The sequence below is a fragment of the Trachinotus anak genome, unplaced genomic scaffold (assembly GCF_046630095.1).
Source record: "Trachinotus anak isolate AG129_WGS33_773 ecotype Australia unplaced genomic scaffold, CSIRO_AGI_Tana_v1 ptg000012l, whole genome shotgun sequence".
NCBI lineage: Eukaryota > Metazoa > Chordata > Actinopteri > Carangiformes > Carangidae > Trachinotus > Trachinotus anak.
In genome coordinates, this window is record NW_027273863.1 from 5,558,642 (window position 1) to 5,580,658 (window position 22,017).

The 22,017-nt window shown below is 44.3% G+C and overlaps 1 protein-coding gene across 8 annotated transcripts in view; it reads left to right on the forward strand.

The window, feature by feature from the left end:
* Positions 1-22,017, forward strand: part of rnf220a (ring finger protein 220a) — a 310,863-nt gene that overhangs the window by 124,321 nt on the left and 164,525 nt on the right. For 6 of the 8 annotated variants that reach the window (XR_011692828.1, XM_071490481.1, XM_071490478.1 and 3 more), the window contains one exon: positions 20,088-21,278. Coding sequence is in view for 7 of the 8 variants with exons in the window: in XM_071490481.1 (XP_071346582.1) it covers positions 20,624-21,278 (655 nt within the window). In the remaining variant the exon portion in view is untranslated. Of the gene's footprint in view, positions 1-6,364; positions 6,818-18,147; positions 18,232-20,087; positions 21,279-22,017 lie in introns of those variants that run through there. The other 2 variants (XM_071490476.1, XM_071490475.1) reach the window with 2 other exon arrangements.

The following is a 22,017-nucleotide window of genomic DNA, read 5'->3' on the forward strand; positions in this document are numbered from 1 at the left end:
AGTTTTGAAACATGTTTTCTTTTTCACCACAATAACAAGGTGATAGGTTTTAGTTAGAACCTGATCATTTGTGTATAGGAAACTAGAAAACGTGAGCACCTTGGTGACTCACCTGGTAGGGCCCGTACCATTAAGGCTTAGTCCAAACCGCAGTGGCCTGGGGTTCGAATCCAACCCACAGCCCTTCGCTGCATGTCATCCCCTCACACTCTCCTAAACCTTCCTGTCTCTCTCTCTCACTGCAACTACAATAAATAAAGTCATAAAAAGCCCCAAAAAATAGTTAAAAAATGAAACTAGGAAACATTTCAGCTTCAACACGATTATCTTCATGAGATCTCACGTCTTTACCTCTATTTCTTCATGCACATCATGATATAATGACTGTAATTGTCTTTCAGTTTACAGTTGTCGAGCCTGTAAGTGACGACTGAGACAAAATCAACATTTATATTAAAGCAGGTTTACATGGCAAGCAGTGAAACATTGATGAAATTTCCCATCCACCTACCCTCCGAACGCTGCCCATGTATCATAGCCAGAGCAAATACCACATAATTACATAATTAATCAGATCATGTATGTTTCCCTTCCCTTCCTTCATTTTTTTGTTCTTTTGTAGAAGAGTCAAATGCATGTAATCACTTGTTCTGTAATGTAATCTGATCAGGGCCATGTAATTCTTCATTTTCCAACCGCTCCCTGGAGCAATGGATCTGAGGGTGAGATGGATGTGGCTGAGTCTCTGTCCCTCCGCTCTCTGTCTCTCTGCTTTCCTTTCTCTAAATGTGGCTCCTTCAGTGTGGTTAACCGCTCGGCTGCGTAGCTGCTGGCAGCTGCGTCTCCTGCCACAAGACAATATCTCTCCTCCTCACTTGTCTCTCCGTGTATCTGTCCATCTCTCCATCCATCCATGCCCCACTTCCCTCTCGTCCTCCCAGTCCTCTCCTCTAGCCAGCTATTCCTCTTCTTCTTCTTTCTCCTCATCCACCCCTCTCCTCTTCGTCTTGCACTTTTATTTCTTGTGTCCTCTCCTCTTTCTCCTCCGCCCTCCCTCCAGTGGCGACACCAACCATCAGGTCCCATCTATCTGTGTGTACGTCAGCAATTAGAGCGTCGTGGCAGCCAAATGCCAGCCATGTCCCCAAGCTACACACACACACACACACACACACACACACACACACACTCAAAGGCTGTGCCCTGACAAAACAGCAAGAGAACAAATCACACCATAATTTATAATCTCGCTGCGCTAAAATCTCATTATATTACAGACATAGGGATTTGGCGGCATGCAGGGCTGGGGAGCCGGTGCTATAAATTCCACCAATCGTAAATTATTAAAGGAAAGATAGAAATGACCGTCGCCTGTCCAGATTAGCTGTAAATCACACTCAAACATGGTTTGTTTAAGGAATTAAGTCCCACGTGGTGTAAAGGACCTTACAGGGTATTGCTGAAGTCGCTGGGTGGTACGGAGGGTCAAGTATGAGCTGCCTTAGAATATCAAAGGATTACAGGTTCAAGCCATAAAATAGACAAGGGTTTACTGCAAGGAGACCTCATCTTTATCTGTAAATACACCAACCAGCTCAAACAAAAAATGAAAATGTCTGTGTACCTTTTTTTTGTACAAAGTTTGCCCAATAGCCAAGCCAACAAGCAACACAAACAAAACAGAAACCCACAGCCCGTCACACCCTCAGTCCTGCCCTCTTATTTTAGACTTTTTAAAAAGTGGAATTCGATTTAAGGATAAACCCGGCCAAGCAGAGGTGAAAGCAGGCTGCGAGAGGGCAGCAGCGGCCCTCCGCTGTCAGCTCAGCTTTTCATTATCACTCTGTCATTCCAGAGGAGATGTCAGAGGGTTCACAACACCAGGACATGACTCAGTTCAGATGGATGCTAAGAAATCTGCTGAAAAGAGAACAAGGCCTGATGTTAAACTGCTGTTAAACACGCAGCGTTGGACACTGGTTGTGTCATGTCATCAGCGATGGGGAGCTCTGGGTGTGCAGTGGAAATACTTCTGCCTCCCTTTCAGGAGCATACAAGTGCATACAATGTTAATGTGTTCACTGATCCTCTGAATAACAAATAATAAGATTCATTTTCTAATAATTCTAAAACTACGTTCAGACAGACGAGCCATGATAACTTAACAAGCAGCACACTCCCACAACACGGCCCCTTGAATTTTTTAAAGGTCCCATATTGTATAAAGTGAGATTTCCATGTCTTGTTTGATTATAAAGCAGGTCTAGGTTCTATATTAATACTGTGAAAGTATCAAAGTGCTCAGTCCACAGACACAGATGCGCACAGCCTGCATTCAGAAACTATGTCTTAAAATCAGCCGTCAGGACTTAAATTACTTTGTGATGTCACAATGAAACAGTTGTCAGCCATGCCCCCAGCATGGCCCACCTGGACCCAGAGTCCAACCTTGCGTGATTTGCTTTCGCTGAGTGTTTACATGAATCCTGCTATATTTTTATTTGCCAATCAGAAAAGAGACTCAGAGCCTCTCCTCTGATTTGTTGTTGCTACAGCTCCAGGGAGAAACTTGAGAGAGGAGATGTGAAACTACACTGAGATGATTTTTGGTACTTAAAACCACAGATACATCTCCTCAAAACTTAAAATAAAACACCAGAAAAGAGTCAAATATGGGACCTTGAACACACAGCTGTTTTGAGCCTGAACACCTGCCCACCTTACGTGCTAACACAGTCTGCTCAGCCTCGGTCTGAGTTTCTGTGGACAAATGAAGGTTTTTTTTTTAAACTCTTGTTTGAATTGTGGAGGGCACCGGTGCCTGTCTCTGTGGCGAGCTGTACCAGGGAAACTACACTTTAGTAGGTTGGTTTAGTCAAATGACAAAAAAACATTTTCTCATTTACTATGTGGTCAGAGTGGAAGCAGCTCTGTGTCAAAGCAACACAATTAGCTGCGTTAGTGAGGGTGTGATGTAATAGGTATCACCGGGACATGAAATATAATCCTGTTGGAGTATTTGATCTATGAGTTTGAAGGCTTATCTAACGGCAGAATACTACAGAGCAGTTTATAATACACTGAGACAGGATTTTACAGCTGTAGAAAGTTACCACTGTGGCACATATTCTATCATTTGTTGCGACGATTACGAGTGTGACTGTAGAAATACTGAGTTAACATATTGCAGCACTGATGACGTGATGCCTGATGATGTCAGGTTGTCAGAGCTTCAGCAGTGATCACAGGACAGGCCTCGTTCACATGAAAAAGGGGCGCTGCCTTCTTTTCAGGGCCAAAGTAAATGTAAATATTATCACTTTATTATTCCTCTGGATTCAGCGGTTTCACTGGCAGAAAGTAGTGCCCACGTTGAGGTGCACAGAGTATTGAGATCGCAGAAAGAGTTGATTCTGTTGAACTTCTGAAATATATTGTTTCAGTTCTGTGAGCACGAGAAATCAAATCCCGTTCACTGGGAAACAAAAGCAAAACTATCTGCACAGTTACAGGGAGAAAACGTGTCATTTGGCTGAATCTGCCCTTAATAATAATCCATATGTCTTACACACCTCTGAACACATTCAGATATCCTCTGCACCCCTGGTACAGTGTCTGCATGAGGACTGTCTTTACTCTTTAGTTGTGGGGGCGGGGGGGGGTGAAGTAGCCTCAGCAGTGAAACAGGTGCTATCAAAGTGCTTCCTAGTCAATACACACAGAGGCAGCATTTAAAAACATCAGGGGGGTTGGACTAAAAGGGGGGCATTAGACTTTGAATGGAGAGGGATCTAATACATGGATGGTCCTCTTCCCCAGTCAGCCCATTGACTCCAAACTGAGCCTATTAGCAAGACAACACACCACTAATGGCACTGCTACTGCTGCCCCTCATGTGTATGGAGACCACCCAGCGCACACACACACACACACACACACACACACACACAGCCCTCTTCACTTTTCCCACGCCATTGTTACTTAAAACATTGGTGTATTATAGCGTGAAACCAGATCAAAGTGTTCGCTCCATTAGAAAACTCTCACAGCCTGTTAGGACTAAATGTGCTTGTAGGTCGTGTGTGATGAACTGTGGGTGGGAGTTAGAATCAGTTAAAATCAGGTAGAATCAGTTAGAATCAGCCTTAATCACACTGATTGTTAAATGTCGGTGAGGATCAACAGAGCGGGGAGAAATCTGAAGGTTTATCCAGCAGCTTCTTTTGTGGTAAACTTCATTCTGGATCTAAATGAATGTACCAGCTGCTTCAAATACTCACATGAGGCTTGTTGGAGTCTGGATCACAGTTTTATGTCTTCAATGTTGTGTAAGAAATGAGTAAATATATTAATGAGTATTTTTAGATTCTCTCTTTGCCTTTACAGAATAATTTCAGTGAATGCATCTAATCTAGACTTTAATGGCTTCCAGTTTTAGCTTTCTTTTGTTATGTTTTCTATCTTGTATTATTTCTGTGTTGGAGTAAAAGTCATAAATCTGCCATTTTCTGTCCCTATAAAAAAATTATTCCTTATTTTCCTACAGTAGCTCGGGTTTCGCCCAGTTTTTCATTGCTATAATTTCAGGGGAATATCATGTGAATCCAAATATAAAATGTAAAATGTAAGTAAAATGCTAGAGGATGGACATTCACACCCTAGTTTTCCCCCTCACAGTTTTAGTGTTGGCGCTTTTGTCACCCAGAATAACTTTCTTATAACACAAAGAGGCAGTCTCTCTAATCAGAGTCTGTCTTATTGGTGCCACAATGTGCCACTGCAGAACAACACAGCTCATCGTTACTGAGCTAAAGTGACTTCGGACAGAAATCAAAAGTGGAATACTGTGAGGCTGTTGGTCAGTTCCAGGTGTGACCAGCAGGGGGGTGTAGCGGAGAGGAAGACAGAGGACCCCCCTCTGCATGTCTCTCTCTCTCACTCACTCTCTCCCTGTGTCTCACACACTCATCCCCCGAAAAAAAACACACACACACACAAATAATTTATTTTCTCCAGTGCTCAAATCACATCGCTTTTTCTTCTTTCAGCCACAGGAAGATTCCAGGTCTGATATCGTGGGACTAAATGCTGGAGGAACAGCCAGACACTTAAATCAGCTGTGCCCAGTTATTTCCTCATAATTTAACTCTGACAGTTTGTGGATAATGATCAGATAATTGTAGTCAAAGGCTTGTGTGGATACAGGCGTCTGTCACTGCTGTGTATAGAGGAGAGTCCGAAATTTCATTTGGATGGAGGGGGGGAAAAAAGAGACATCTCAGATGCTGCTTTTCATTTCTACAAAACATAATCCAATGTGTCCTAATCGGATAATTAGGAGGAATTAACAGCCTGTAATAATGAGCATTTCTGCTATGAAATATATTCAGTTCAGTTGTAATGGCCTTGTGTCGGCGGATGGACGCCGGGACTCTGCCTCCCAGCTGCGGGTTTACTAAACTTCCCTGTGTCTCACTAACTTCAGTCTCTAGTGCGCGCTTTATAAGAGTGTCTGGTAGTCCACCTCTTTTTGTTAAGAGGTGGACTTCATTGGCTTTATGGCAAGCAGCAGTCTCTCCGAGAGAGAGAGGGAGAGAGAGAGAGAGAGAGTGAGAGGAGGGGGATAATTCATTCACTTTGCGCACAAAGCGCAGTGGAAATCACCCCGGGGAACGAAACAGCAGAGGGGAGAGGCAGAGCGGGTGGCGGGATGTGTTGAGAAACACGCACACACAGACAAACTCACTGCTGCAAAGCCAAGAACTACATTTACCGCCAGACCGCATGGTTTTCTCTTAATTACTCTTCATCTTGAAGAAGAAAGTCAAATCTACTGGTGAAGTATTTTGTCAGCAATATTTTCACTGTGCTGATTTTATCCCGCAAAAGAGTGACACAGGGAGAGGACATGAAGAGTGGTCAGTGACCAGTGGGAGGGAAGTGAAGTATCCAGATTCACTGTGGTGGCCTCAGAGGGAAAAGCCTCCCGTGGAAATGACAAAGAAGTGGCGATGAATAACAAGTGTGTTGTTTTTAATGATAAGAAGCGGAGAGCTTGTGTCAGTGTCTGTCAGTCATTGAGCGACCCGAGCGCTGCGCGGCAGCACTGCACCTCGGAGCGAGCTGGACCCTGGACACCCCCCCCCCCCCCCCCTCCCTCCCTCTTTTCCTCCCCCTCCCCATCCACCCCCACATTCCCCGCTCAGCCTCGCGCAGCCCAGCTCCAGCCTCACACACGTCGCTTTTGAGCAACTGTGAGACCCCCCCCCCCCCCCCCCCACCCCCCCCCCCACCCCACCACCACCACCACCGCCACCCCACCTCCTCCTCCCCTCACACCGCCGCCGCCGCCGCCACCACTGCCTGCCACCGTCTCTGCGACCCTGCGCTCCTCCAGCGGCTGCACTGCTCCGTCCTCTCTCTCACTCGCTCCCTCCCGGTGTCTCCAGCGGACAGGCTGCAGGCGCGATTGCGCTATTGATAGCCACTTTACGCGGTGTCTGTGGAAAGTCAGCCTCTCTTTCTCTCCCCCGCTCTCTCTCTCTCTCTCTCTCTCTCGCTCTCTCTTTCTGTGTCCTTCTCTCTGGCTGCGCTTTGGTAACCTAACAGGGAGGTGTTAACTACTTTTGCCTTCCCAAAGCGCCTCCCGTTATCTCCGGTGCTGCTGCGCAAGAGCCAGACGGGCCACTGCCGCTGCTGAGATTCCCACTCCGCAGAAAAGTTTTCGGTTTGTTGTGAGGATAAAAAAAAAAAAAAAAGGACAGAAGCCGGAAACCGAGGAGTCGTCTGTAAAAGAAGCGGATTGTGCCACGGCGAGGTGAGTAGCCGTCTGTCTTTATGATGTTGTTGTTGTTGGGTTTGAAGCTTGTACACTTTACGCCTCCACGCCTTTTTTCGCGTTCCGCCGTGGACGCGGGTTTCTGCTCGTTGCACTAAACTTTCACGGGGATTGTGCGCGTCGGCTTTGGAGGCTACGCGCGGCTGTGTTTCCACGCGTGGAAAAATATAAGAAAAAACCAACAACAGCAAAAAGTCACGGCACGGACTGTGTCCGTTTGGACACGGACTTTTACGCGTGCATGCGTGAGCGCGTGTGCGTTTATATCTGTGGGAAACACGTCTCCGTGGGTGTGTGCGCGCACTTGCAAGGTTCCCAAACAAGAAAGTGGGATCTTGAAAACACTTGAATTGTTGAGTGTAGTGCGTGTGTGGGTGACACTGCGCATACATTACCACCAGCACAGATCAGTGTGTTAGAAATGTGCTGCACAGACACACACTGCAGAACAGTGTTCGAACTTTTCCTCACTGTACCTGGTGGCCTTTGCCTCTGCTTTTCAGGGAGGAGGCTTCTGACTTTTCAGGATATTGGATTAACCTGGAATTATTTTTTTTTAAATCCCATTTAAAACATTAACAAATACAGTTACACTCTGTAAGAGGAAATCTCATCTTGATTATTCCTGTAGAGCTTCCTCCCATCATTACCCAGCAAACCCTCAACAGCCTGATGAACTTTAGTCCGCAGGCCTACTGTGAATATATTTGTTTTAAAGTTAAAAATGACTACTTCAGCTGGAGACAGCGGGGGCTACAGCCCACTGAATACCTCTATGGTTGGTTTTCAGTGAAAGTTACAGCTGCTGTGGAGCACTAAAGCGCTCGTAATGATGAGGACATGTGGCTTTAACTGCAGCATATTGGCCCCGTTAGTTTGGGTCCAGTACAACCTCTGATGAGGCTGATTTGAACGCATCACGTAGCTCAGACACAAATGTGTGACGGATTCCTGCACTTAAGGGACTATTAATCTTAGTAAGTGAATTTGCATTTTAATCTTGGACTTTGAGCTTTTAATTGAATTTTTTATTCAACTAAATGTGGCAGCTAAAATAAAACAAAATTACCAAAAACATTAAGAAGAAAAGAAAAGGAAAAATAGAGGAATTCCTCCCCCCTATCAGCGGCTGTGTCCTCTCAAATGCGCAACAAATTATTCTCAGTTTCTCTCAAAGAGGACCTGAATTCAAAAAGGAGACGTGCTGCGTAGAATGCGCGTGCATGTGCACACACACACACACACGCACACACACACGCACACAGGCCTAAACACAGTTGGGAAACACCTGTTAACTCGGGAGCCACTATAATTTACATCCTCCCCCTAAATAAGCAGCGCCCAGCCAGAGGAAGTCCCCGGGGCCTTCCAGCTTCATGGCCGAGCACAGTGAGCCGAGGTCGGCTTCCCCCAAGCTCCACGACCCGTTACTGCTTCGTCGGTATTACCGAATTCAACATTCAGTTTTAATTTATATTTTTGGCTCACTGCCTTGTCTCATTAGGGTGAAATGGTTATAACTACTAACAGAACCCAGGTTTATTTTTTCAGTATTCTGGCAAACAACTCCCGCCTTTATAATGAGAGTTTCTGTGTTTTTTTCTGTCCCCCCCCCCCCCCCCCCCCCCCCCCTTTATTTCTTTTGTCCCCCTTTATGTTCCCTATACGGTAGCTCTGGGAGGGACATCATATTTGTTTTTATTTATGCATATTAAAAAAGTTAAAGGTCACATTCAGAGCTGCGGGCGCAGACAGTAAAATCATGCATGAGACTGACTTTCTTTGGAGTTCTCTGATCTTTTGTACTCGCAGGAATATTTCTCTGACCTGTGCTCCTTTCCTTGTGTGTGCGCCTTGTCTGAATCGCATCCATGCAGTTTTTTTTTTAAACGGACCGACTTCACACAAGCAAACAAGTGAGCAGCCGCGCACACGCCCGGATCAGCTCGCACCGCCGCACAAAAGCCGCAGCACCCAGAAGAGGGAATAATAAAATTAGTAGTGTGGGAAAAATGCAGCAGAGCCATTAGTAGTAATTTCCAAGCTGAAAAGTCCTCTCAGCACCAGCAATAAATAGCGCGTAAAAACACACTTTTGGAGCAAAGGTGTGCCCGAGGCGGGTCATTGAACTCACCGCGCTGCGAAGATTGAATTATAGTTCCTTAAAAAAAAAAAAAAAAAAAATCAGGAACTCCACTTCACATCCGTGGACCGCGACGCGAAGATGGATCCTTTTCAAATTGATCGTATTGATTGTCAGATCAACCAGTCCTCACTTCTAACGAGCGGCCGAGCCGTTCCATCTTCCAGCCAAACACGTTAGTGAACAATAATTCTGTTGGAAAAGCGGAGGATGAGGCGCACGGAGAGGAGTTACTGAACATCTTCATCCTCATGCCAGATGATTTCCGGTCCAGTCCGTTTCCCTCGCGGGAGAAGTTTTCATTTTGTGGCATCTCTCTGAATAACACGATTTACTGACAAAGCGGAATGGCCTGGTTTTATTTCCGTGATGATCAGAAGGCCCGTGTATGAGACATGACATCTCTGCATTAGAAACTGCAGCACAGAGCCCAGTCCTCCTGTCCATTAATACCAGTAAATGCATTCCTGTTAATTAATAATTCCCATGATTAATGTGACCCAGAGAGGAGCTTTATTTGATTGTTTCCAGGGTAAAGTTTACACACACAGAGAGAGAGAGAGAGAGAGAGAGAGAGAGAGCTGCTTTTCTAAAATCACAGTTGAATTCTTATATTTTTTAATGACGTGTTAATGAGACATTCGGGACGAATATTCAGACTGATTTCACTCATAGTTGTTACATGAAATTATACGAATTTAAACCATAAAATAAACAAGTCTGCATTTCCTACAATTACATTTTCATTTTTAATTAAGAAAAATTAAAGCGGCATTTTTTTTTTACTGCATTTTTAGTCTAATGAAACGTGTTTGGTCGTCTTCACTGTCATCCACAGCGATGCAGCATCTGGTCAGGTTTTGGATCATTTTATAATTTCCCGCCTCAGTTTTCAGAGCTGATGATTTACAGGCCGCCGCTGATGCGAACATCGGCAGGCGCTCTGAAGGCCTCACATTTCTGCTGGTTCTGACTCTAACCCGCGGTGTTTTAATCCGAACTTGTTTTAATGTAGAGGATCTGTTTGCTGTGAATTCCGGTTTAAAGTTAGTTTGTTTTTTTTTTAATCCAAAATTTCGAATTAAATTATTTGTGACTGAAGCAAGACGCAGGTCTTAAGGAATTCTGCAGGAATTGTTTTCTCAACCAAAATCCAATGTAATATTTTTTCGATTTAAAAAAAAAAAAAAAAAAAGTAAAATCTGAGAATATCTGTCTACTTTATTTTCCCTATTTATTCATTTAGGCTTCATCATCCCCTTCGCTTCCCCCTCCTCCCAGAGGAGCAGCCTGCAGGCGCAAAGAGGAGGAAAAAAAAAAAGTGTCGAGTTTGTAGGAAAAAGTAGCAAAAGATGATTTATTTGTCAGCGTTTTCGATTCCTCCCCCCTCCCTCCCCCCTTCTTTCTCCCCCTCTCAGCAGTCAGCTGTTATTGCTCGCCATTGATCTCCCTCCTTTGCGCAGCGAGAGGTGAACTAAAATTAATGTCCATTTTACACCTCTGTCCCGGATCGATGGCCGCAGGGAGAGAAGTTTATTTTAATTTGGATCCCGAAGAAGCGCTGAAATAATAATAATAATAATAATAATAATGATAATAAATCCTCTCACCGGCTTAATTAGCCTATGGCTTTTATTGCGTCACGATGATGGGCCATGAGAAAATATTATCAGTGAACTGTGATGGGTTTTTTTTTGTTTGCTTTTTAAGCTGTCGCCATGTTTTATTTTCCGCCAACTCTCTGAGGGAAGAGAGGAGAGCGGATTTCAGTTTAGTTCAGTCGCAAAAGTCCAGCGCGTTTTATTCTTCGTCTCTGAACAAATTCCCTCCGAGGTCACGTTTATTCAGGCCTGCACATACCTGATAATCAACAAGGCTTTTTCCTCAGGTATGGGAATATTAATGCGTCATGACACGCGCATTAACAGCCGCCCCCCCCCCCCCTCCCATAACATGACACTGATAGTAAATTAACCGCGGATCGCTCAGGCTCAGTCGCGACTCGTTTGATGACCCCCCCTCGGTCTATTAAGTCCTATCAATATGCACTAATTCCTCATTCTTTATTAAAAGCAGAACCGACTCCTTCTCCACCCCACCCCACCCCCACCCTCCCCATACCCCCCACCCCCATCCCTCCCTCCCTGCCCCCCCTCCCTCCTCGGTGAGTGTTTTATTATTTTGTTGTGCTAATAAACACCGCGTACGGGAGCTGATTGGACGTGCAGACTGTAATTGAAATCAGCGGCAAATAACAAGTGTCACCCCCCGTCCACTCGCCCCCCCTCTTTGGAGAGGCAGAGAGCGCGCCCCCGGCATCCTAAAACTTTGTGTTATTGTTGTGCTATAATCACCGTGATGAAGTGCGAGGGCCCGGATGCGCAGATTTAATGGGTGGATGTTGTTGGAGCTGTCCCGCTCATCAAACCAACCCGATGTTGCTCGTCGCTGGAAATTGCAGCCTGTCCGCAGCGCAGACTGCGCTTTCAGGCGCTTTTGATTGATTTGTCTAATATCCCACGATTGAACTTGGATGAAAACTTTTTTATTTGACATTTTTTTCCACACGCCATCACTTTCATTTGCGATATTTACAGTGAATTTTATCATCGTTGTTCGTATGTTGTGGGAAAATAGGGAATTTAGCCATATGTTTTACAATAAATGTGAGTGAAAAATATTTTTTTATATATACATATATAGTTAACTGCCTAGATGCACAACTATTAAATCATATTGTCATATTAAGAAATATAGGTGGAAATGCAGCAAATGCTCAGAAATGTTTGGCTTCAGTGTTAAATCAAATTATTATTTCTAACAAACAGAGAAAAAAAAAGAAAGAGCTGTGCTGTTTATCCTCTCACTGCAAACATGCATGCAGAGCCAATTATTCCTTTTATTGATGACAGGAAAGGGGAGTAGCTCATGTCCAGTCATTTTCTATTGGAAGGAAATCACTCCATGGAGGGGCTGCAGCGCTGTGTTTAATGGTCTGATTGCATTGGAGCAGGCAGCCTCTGGTAATGCCGTTACAGGGGAAATATCACTTGGAGATGCTATTGGCAACAAGAGAAAGTCAAAGAATTAGCCTAATGGGGAGGGAGGAGGAGGGGGGGAAAGTTGTGTCGGATGTCAGATACTTTCTATTCTCCATACTTCTCTGTGTCTCTTTCCCTCTGTGTCTATCGGCCTCCACCCTCCCCACCTTCGCCCCCCTACCCTGCCACCGCCACCCGCCACATCATATCTCTCTCTCAGGTTTCCCCCCCATTCGTCAATTACACCATGAGCCGGATCACACAAGCTCCCTGCTTGGAAAATAAGCTAATATTCACCCCTCCCACCCCCCACGCTCTCCCTCGCACCCTCTCACACACACACACACCTCCCCCAGAAGACACTGTTGGTGCATTTGCGTCCATCGATTGCAGACAGGCAGTATTTGTGTAGCCTACTTATCATTTTTCTCTGTGCAGCCAGGCAGGAGACGAGACTGATACAGGGAGGCTGATCTAACCAAGTGGTGCATGAACACACACACACATACACACACACACACACCTGCAGGAACACACACCTACATGCATCTGCATGTCCACACACAGGGAGTTTGATATTCACCCTGCACTGCTCTGCAGCCTGGTGATAAGTTAAAGACCTGGCTGTTGGTTGAAACCGTCATGTCAGAAAGCATCCACCCAGCTCTGCTGCTCTCTATCTGACTCTGACCTTTGACCTCTGCGTAGAGCAGAACAGGTCATTTCCCTGCAGGCGTCAAAGAAGTTTCTCTTTGTTGGTATTATGATTATTAACTGCACAACAGAGGGTTATTACAGCAAAAGCAGTGTACCTGGCAACAGTTCTCCCTTGTTAAACTCAAACTAATTGGCTTGCACTTGCATGCAGCCTGTAGTACAAATCGGCCAGCCAGCAGCCTGTCTGCCTGCCAGCCAGCTAGATTAGTGGCTGCTGTTGTACACGCCGGCACAGCGCAGCAATAAAGAGTCATAGCAGGCGCGAGCGGTGCCACACACTCACTCACACACTCACACCCCTGCAGGACAGCAAACAAGCTCCGTCACCTGACGGTCAGCGGCGAGACGCTGATGTCATCCGTCAGGCTCGTTGTGAGTGCATGCCTCAGAAGTTCAAAGTCTTAGGACGTGAACAGAAACAGGTAAATATGAGGCAGGAGAGCAGATTGTCAGCTGTTGGATCAGCGTCTTCTCCGGCCTCTGTTAAACTCGCTGTCGCGCAGCCAGGCACAGCCTCCATATCCAGCACAGAAAAATGTTTGATTCAAGTGGAAGGGGAGGGTATGTTTGTGATTCTGTCCTCTGTTAGAAATGAAGCATCTTATAGGAGCAATTTTAAACTCAGATTTTATTATTTATTTATTTATTAATTATTATGATTACCAGGCCTTTTCAGACCACAGGCCAGTACTGCTGCACCTGACAGCAGCCAAACATGGAGAGTGAAGTGTGTTTAACATCATTTCAGGGAAACAAAAAAAGGAGAAAAAAAAGATGCTGAGATTTGGTTTACCGATCATCCAAAAATACACTTACGGGATGGTAATGTATGAGCAGAGGAATGGTGTGCTTTTCCCATTTAGCCTTGTCTGGTACCAGGAATTAGCTGGCCCCACTGAACTGGGCCTCGCTGGTGCTGCCATGAATAGAAATCCCTGCCACAGGTCAGGGCAGACGTCCAGAATGATTTCTGTCTGCTGGCCATGGCTCTGTCTCCGAAATCACAAAGGCTTATTTGAGAAGTAAATCCTCTTTCTTCTTTTTTTTTTTATTGCAGAATTGCGTGAAAGAAAATATGAAAAAAAAATCCTCCCTTTCCTTTCTTTTTCCTGCATTCAAAAACACAAATGAGTTGAGGCGTTTCTCAACAGTAGCACCCTCCACAAAATGTATTCGTTGTTAGTTGACTGCTGCAGAAAGCTTGCATTTTCACTCACACAATCTTGTCCAATCCTTATTGATTTGTTGCTGAATATTGCCCAAGTGTCATTACCCACCTCAGGATGATGTGTGTGTCTGTCTATTATTAAATCTTACTGTAATATATATATATATATATTTCCCTCCTGCTCATGCATATATCTCCTGTTAACTGCAGCAGCTGTTGACTGAGGCCAGTAACCTGGTTATAGATTCATACCAGAGAAGAAAAAAAGAGAGAAACATGAGGTCGGATATTTGATAGATGTTTAGAAACAAAAGTTCTAAATCTGGAGAAAAAAAAGACAAGGACAGATAATATGAGAGAAGAAGAAGAAGGAGAGAGAGAGAGAGAGAGAGAGGGGTGAGATAAATGGGCGTGATTCTTATTCACAAGGACATTTGAGCTTTGCCTCATGGCCAGACATGAATGAGTAGATTTCAATAGTATCGACTGTTGCTTCGGACATCAGCAAACACGCAGACACACACACACACAGACCCACACACAGACACACACCTACTCATGCACAAGCACAAGCACTGCAGTCTGTCTGGAATACAGAGTGGACCTGTCTGCAGGTCAGGCCCATGCTTTTTATGCTAAACAACAGACACACACACACACCCACTGTACAAACACAGTTTACTTTCCCTCTATGCGTGCGTCACGACAGCAAATGTTTAATATCTGACAGCAGGGTTTTAAATAGCAGTGTTGTCTTTGTGTTTTGGCAAGCGAAGTGTGTTTTCACATCTGTCTGGTTTTACGCTGCAGTGTCTGAAAAATGCAGTTTTTGACGAAAACAATTCAAGGAAACAGAACAAACCTTGAGTTATGCACACATGCACTGTGATTGTGTGAAAACCACACATCTCCATGTTTGACTTTTAGGTGCTCAGATAGACTGAAAGATTAAATGCTCTTTTGTATTTTAAGACAATTCCTCCAAATGATCCACTGTCACTTGCATAAGGCCTTATTTCATGAAAAGGTTTTGATGATCAGATGTTAGATGCTACATCTGGGGAAATGGCTGCTGCTAGGATACTTTTTTTTTTTTAAAGTAATAACAATGGAACCTTTAGATTTTTATAGTGATATTTATTATCATGCCACTTATATTAGCAAACAAGCAAACCTTGCTGTATTGAGCCCAAAAGGTTGACATTTTTCATAGCTGCCTTTCTATTTTTTATTTGGTTGATTTTTACAGTGGTTGAAACGTACAGTGCTGTAATTACCCTGAAACAAGACGTGCCGAGGTTTTCAGCGGAGGGTGAAGAACATGGAGAGAAGTACAGTGTGTGTGGAAGTGGAGGCTGAGGGCAGATGTCAGAGACTGTAAATTTTAACTGGAGTTTCAGGCCTTTCTGACATGAACATTTTGTTCTCAGGAGAGTTTTGTTTTCTCTCTCACACCACATACTTTACATGGCTCCTGTTAAATACCAGATTCAATTATCATTGCTTCTATTTAGATGGTTTTACATGCACTTTAGTCAGTTTAAGAGTTTTATGAGGCATCAAAATATGATGTATGGTGTAAATCTAAATTGTCTATATATAGATGATCTGGTATGTATCTGTGTGTGTGTGTGTGTGTTCAGCAGAGAGATGAGTTGAATGACACAGTTTGGCATGTCTTGTAATAAAATGTAAAAGTGGCACTTTCATGCTTGTCAACAATCTCTAAATATACCCATGAACCGGGAAGTGTGCGTGTGCACACACACACACACACACACACACACACACACACACACACACAGGCCTGCGGTTGTGACTGCTTTTCTCTCTGTCTCCATTAGAAAAAGAAAAAGGAAAAAAAAAAAGAAACTTCAGCTGCTTTGCTTCCCGTCATTCTCCACACGCACACCAGTCACAGTCGACAAGACATTTTTATAACAAAAAATTGGATACCTCTTCTTCGTTCCTCTCTAAAACTCAACAGACACACTGGAAAACTCGATCTGACAAGTTTCGGTGACAGGTTGGAACAGAAAAAGCGTTGGTTACACACTCAAAGCAGCCAGGCAAGAAAAATATTTATTCCGACCAGTCAACAAAAAGGAAGGCTTCGATGAGACGGCCGCTCTTTGTCACTGTGGTGTAGTTATTTGGATCCCATTTCCCCTTCCACTTTTCTGATCCTGACACTCAGAGCTGCTCATGTTTCTTCTCTGCAACTCTTGATCAAAAAAAAAAAAAAAAGAAAAAAAAATCAACTGTAACATCTGGAGGACAAAGGCATTTTATTTTTAGTTTACATAGGAGGAACCTTATTTTGAAAAGCCATCATTATTCTTATCATTTTAGGTATAAAGTGATGTTTCAAAATGACTCTAACCCCTGAATTTTGCTTATGAGCAGCTCAACAAGCGAATAATGTTCGATCATTATACTTAAATAACAGTAATAATGTTTATAACCACAGTTACCAATTATTTCACATGGAATCCGTGAGTGCTCGTGCTCACCATACCCCCCCCCCCCCCCCCCCCCCCCCCAACCTCCTCTCAGTAGCTCATATTCCCTGAGTGAAATTTCCCCTCAGAATGATGTTAAAGCACATTGTTGTTGACACTGCAATTTCACCGACTGCACCAACATTGTCACTTAAAGTGCAGATTTGACGTGAAAAGCCCTCCTCGCTGTTTGTGTTTAATATCGCACTGACAGCTGTATCATTCTTGCACACTGTAATCAAATTATGACAGCGTGGTAAATGTTCCCCTGTGACATTTTCTATTATAAAATGCATATACCCGGTGTCAGACAATGTGTGGGTGGTATCCCTAAGTGGCAAATGGGATTGTAAGTGGCACCGACTGACGTTATGTGTGTGTGCGCGTGTTAGATGTAATTGTGCTTGTGTATTGATGATATGCATAGGTGTGTGTCATCTCATTATGATTGCTGGAAAACATCACCGACTTTTAGCAACTTTGTGACACATCTATTAGTGTGACATTACAAGCATAGTTTGAATATATTATAAATTACACACTGACACAAACTGTTTTTAATTTGATTAATGAGCAAATACAAAAGTTAAATGCAGACACACACACACACACACACACACACACACACACACACACACACACACACTGTTTGCCTTGTTTCCTCCCTCTCTACTCCTTGTCTCCTCTCTTCTTGTTTCCATGTGTCCTCTCCCTGTTTTCTTGCCTTTGTTTCCTCGCTGTCCTTTTGACCTCTCCTTATCTCCTATCGTATCCTCTCCTCTCCCTATTTTTTGCCTTTGTTTCCTTCATTTCCTTTCCTTTCCTCATCTCCTCTTCTCTCCCCTCTCCTCCATTCCTTGTCTCTTCTCTTCTCCTTGCACCCTCTCCTATCCTTGTTTTTTTCCCTTAGTTTCTTCTCCTTGTCTCCTCTCCCTCATTTACTCTCCTCTCCTCCTCTCCTCCTCTCCTCCTCTCCTCTCTCCTCTCGCCTGAATATCCACCGTCCTCTTATTGGATTGGCTGCTTCATGTTTGCGGCCCTTTGCTCACCGCCCCTCGGCCTGCTGGGTAATGATAATAAAATTGAAATATCCCGGTACTTATCAGTGTATTACCTCCCTATCAACACCTCCGACACACTCCTACTTTAGAGGTTACACAGGAGAAAGCGTGATCTGATCCACAGCGCGAACAGGGAGAGGGAGAGGACGCTGGCTGAGAAAAGTGAGAAAGACAAGAGGGAGATGAAGAGAAGGAGAGGGAGTAAACTGATAGACAGAGAGAGGGAGGGGAGAAAGACAGAGGAGAGATGAGTTTTGTCATGGCTACGTTTTCAAGGTGCTATTTCCAGGATGGATTGTCGTAGGTAGAAAAGAGAGGGTGAAAAGAGGAGGAGGAGGTGGTGGAAGAGGTGTAATGTGACTCTGTGGCATCTGTCCAGACCAGAGGCGTGTTAGCGTAAGCCATTCTCAGCACTCCACAGCCTACTGTACATTTGCGGTAATGTAAAACATCTCACATCTCCCCCATCTCTCTCTGTCTCTGGACCCTGTCCTCTCTCCTCTCTTGGCAGTTGTTGGTGAGTGTGTTTGTGTGTGTGTGTGTGTGTGTGTGTGTGTGTGTGTCTTTTTGTGGGAGGTGGAGGAGCGTGCCAAAGCCGAGATCAGGTTTGGAAATTGATTTGAATGAGTGTTGTGGACAGCTGATAGCTATAAAAGATTTTCTCCTTTCATTTCCCAGGGAGTTTCTCCTTTGATGTTGGCTGGTAGTCAACGCAGCTTTGAAGCTCGTCTCTAGCGGGCCAAGGCTGCTACTTGATACTGTGTGAGTTTGTGTTTGTTGTGTGTTTATGTATGTGTGCGCACATGACTTCATGTTTGACCTTTTCAAGCCACACTGATGCAGCGGTGACTTTATTGATGATATATAAGCTTTTTTGTAGCATATAAATTTTATCAGATAAAAAAAAAAAAAAAAAATATCAGGTAAAATTACTCATGATAATCTATTTGCATTTCGTCAGTCATCTGATTTTCTTATCCTGAGCGACGCATAAAAATCTCACAATCACTTATGTACTGCAAACACATCTTTACCTACCCTAAATCTTAGCATATTGGCTGCTTAACAAGGCAGCCACCTTCAAATTGCCCTTTGGGGATAAGAATCTCTGAAATGTTATTTTGTCGTTTCATCGGCTGCCTCCCTGCATTCCTCGCACCAACCAATCGCACGCTCCGATCTAATCCCCAGGAGGGAAGATTCTAGTCTGTTGCCACGGATGCTGGGGGTTCGCGGGGTCAAGTACGGCTAATTTATTCACTCAGTCAGATTTCCTCTGGCTCGTGGATGGCAGATGGAGAGGTCTGATATGATATCACCCAACTGAATCACCCAAGGGAGAAGAGGGAGGCAGAGATGGGGAAGGGAGGGAGAGATGGAGGGATGAGAGGAGAAGAGATTGACAGGGAAGATGTAAAGAGAAAGGACAGATAGTAAAATTGGGGGAATTAAAAGTGGTTAGATAGAGTGATAGGAGAGAGGGTAGCATAGCCTGCAAGAGTATGGAGAGTGTTCGCCCCACCTACTCGGGTGTCGAACTGAACATTGAGCCACATAGCCTCTTATCAGATGTGTGGTTTTGGGTGAAGTGTGGATGTGTGTGTGTCCTTATCTTAAGACAAGTGGTTCTGGTCCAATAAGATCCTGGGAGATGGTAGAAATAAGCGGCTTAGACCGAGATCTGAGATGGGAGAGAGAGGGAAGAGAGATAGCGCTAGGAAGATCAGAAGAGGAGATGAGGATGGAGAGAAGAGGAAGAGGAGGGAGGAGATGGACAGATTAGGAGGGTGGAGGACAAGGAGGGGACATTTGGAAAGAGATGAGACGTGGAGGGTTGTAGAGATCGGACTGGAAAGATGTGATGTGGAAACAGTTTGGAGAAGTTTTTTTTTGAAGAGAGCAGAAGAGAAAGGGGAGGGGAAAGTGGGAGAAGTTTGGGGTTGGAAATAGTTCTTGGCTTTTTGTCAAAGGACAGGGATTTACAGGATTTGATCAACAGTGACACTTTTTCCCAAGAGTTTTAGAATCCGTGGCTTCAACAACAGTGTCTGACTAAGAACACTCTGTCCCTCAAGGCTTTGACTTCAAGTCTTGGCTTCCTTTATTAAAAATTTTCCCACTCAGCTCCCCTCCTTTCTACTACATACAGATTGAAGACAAGACATCTCTCTTGACAAACAAAAATGAGGATGTCTAAGATAATTGTGAAAGGGATTTGAATTTGTACCATGAATATTAAAAAGAGTTGATTTTAAGCACTTTTGTAGGCCAAGGATTCAAGGCTGTCTCAAATGTCAACGTATTTGTCAAAGTGCAGATCTTGTCTGACCTGAAGTCTACTAAATATATGATGTGTAATTATCTTCACCTTTCATTACCAGCCTAAATGGGTTCAGTTTAGAGGTTACATTGCACTGTCTGGTTAACTTGGTCGAACAGGTGAGACAGCTGGACTTGCGACTTGCATAACAACAACTAGTTGAGGGCAAGAACACATTCTGAGTGCAAGTTGTTTCTCTTGCTCTTGTAGGACATTATTGACATGAAGAATCCTAAGCAAAATCATAGAGCTGTGAAACTGAATTGAAGTCTAATACTTGTGTTTTATGTCCCCTCAGTGTCGAGACCACATGAAGATGATGAACCGGCTTTGATGTCCACCAACCCAGGACCCTTTGGCTTCCACAAGACCTCCAACAAACTCTCCAAACGGGAGGCTTTTACCACTTTGTACACAGGAGGCTAAACTTAATCTTGAAAATTCATTGTATTTATTAATAAGAACCCGTGAAGGCAGTAAAGGACTGGACAAACCCAGTGGCACTTACCCTGCATGGAATGATCAGCAAAGTGAATTTCACTGGAGACAGATTAACACTCTTTAGTTCCACTGAAGAGAAATGAACTGAATACAATCTAACCTGACCTGACATTGGCGGACATAAATTAATTTCTTCAAGAATACGCTTATTTCCTATGAATGGCTCTTTTCTGAGTCCCTTCCAAACTCCCTTATCTAATTCTCCAAACCAGATTCCCTTACTTCCTCAGACCCTTTCCTAGGGTCTTGGACATTGTCTCCGCTCTCACTGAGGAGGAATCATTTCCTCCTCTTCCTTCTAAAATCCTTGCGACCTCTTTCTTCTGTCCAGACATGGACCTCCACAGGGCAGCCTTCAAAATGGAGAGCTCCTCCTACCTGCCCAATCCCTTGGCCTCCCCAGCACTAATGGTCCTGGCCTCCACCGCTGAAGCTTCTCGCGATGCCTCCATTCCCTGCCAGCAGCCGCGTCCATTTGGCGTCCCAGTTTCTGTTGAGAAAGATGTTCATTTGCCATTTAACAATGGTTCATACACTTTTGCATCAATGTACCACCGCCAAGGTGCAGTCCCACCAGGATTCCCCAACAGGGACTTCCCTCCATCCCTCCTCCACCTCCATCATCAGTTTGCCCCACCTAACCTGGACTGCTCGCCAATCAGCATGCTAAACCACAGTGGCGTCGGCGCCTTCAGGCCTTTTGCCTCACCTCCGGAAGATCGGGATGGGGCACCAGGAGGGTATCAATCTGCTTTTACCCCAGCCAAGCGTCTCAAAGGCTGCCTGGATGCAGAGGCTTCACCCCACCTGCGGTACTCTGATGCAGAGGGGAAAGAATATGACTTTGGAGGTGGTCAGATCCCTCCTGGAGGCTCACCAAGCAGCGCCCTGAAAGCCGTAGAGGACAGCGGGAAAAAGATATTCGCTGTGTCAGGCCTCCTGTCTGATCGAGAGACTTCCTCCAGCCCTGAGGACCGCATCGAGCGCTGTAAGTAACAATTTATTTTGCACTACAACCACAAACTACAACCACATTGAACTGTGCATACAGATGGCGTGACAAACCATATGGAAAAACCTTGATAAATGAATGGAAACAGAACTGTTCAGGGACCATGATGTGAAATACATGTTATTGTCTTGACAGTCACCAGATCATCCCCCCAGTAGAGTTGAGACAAGGAGCTCTGAAGCTGTTCTGGAGGCTTGTTGTATACAACCTTAATATGAAACTTTATATGGGGTTTTTCTTTCACATATATTTGTCACCTATCTGTATATAAAATTAGCTTGAAAGGTATATTAAGACAAATTATTGGCCCTTATTGCATAATGTGCTCACATCAACAAATACATTTACACTCAAACCACACAGGTTTAAACATTATTGTTCTGAAAGTCTCCTCCAGCGCAAAGACAACCTCGATATGCTCATGAAACTAAAATAAGATGTTATTTTGGATATTTTGGTGAAGTACTATGACCACACACCACATCCAATGTTCAAATGGCCATTTTTCACTTCAATTTATTAGAAATGTTGATGCGAAGTCAACGATACAATTTTGACACACATATAAAAACACAATTTGTAATATAATAGTCTTGCATCCACTTTGTGCTTTGCATTTGGACTGTTGTGTGCAGGAATTTCACAAAGTTACACTGCAAATACTCATCCCACATTTTAGCAAAACTGTTATAACACCATATATATACACACCACC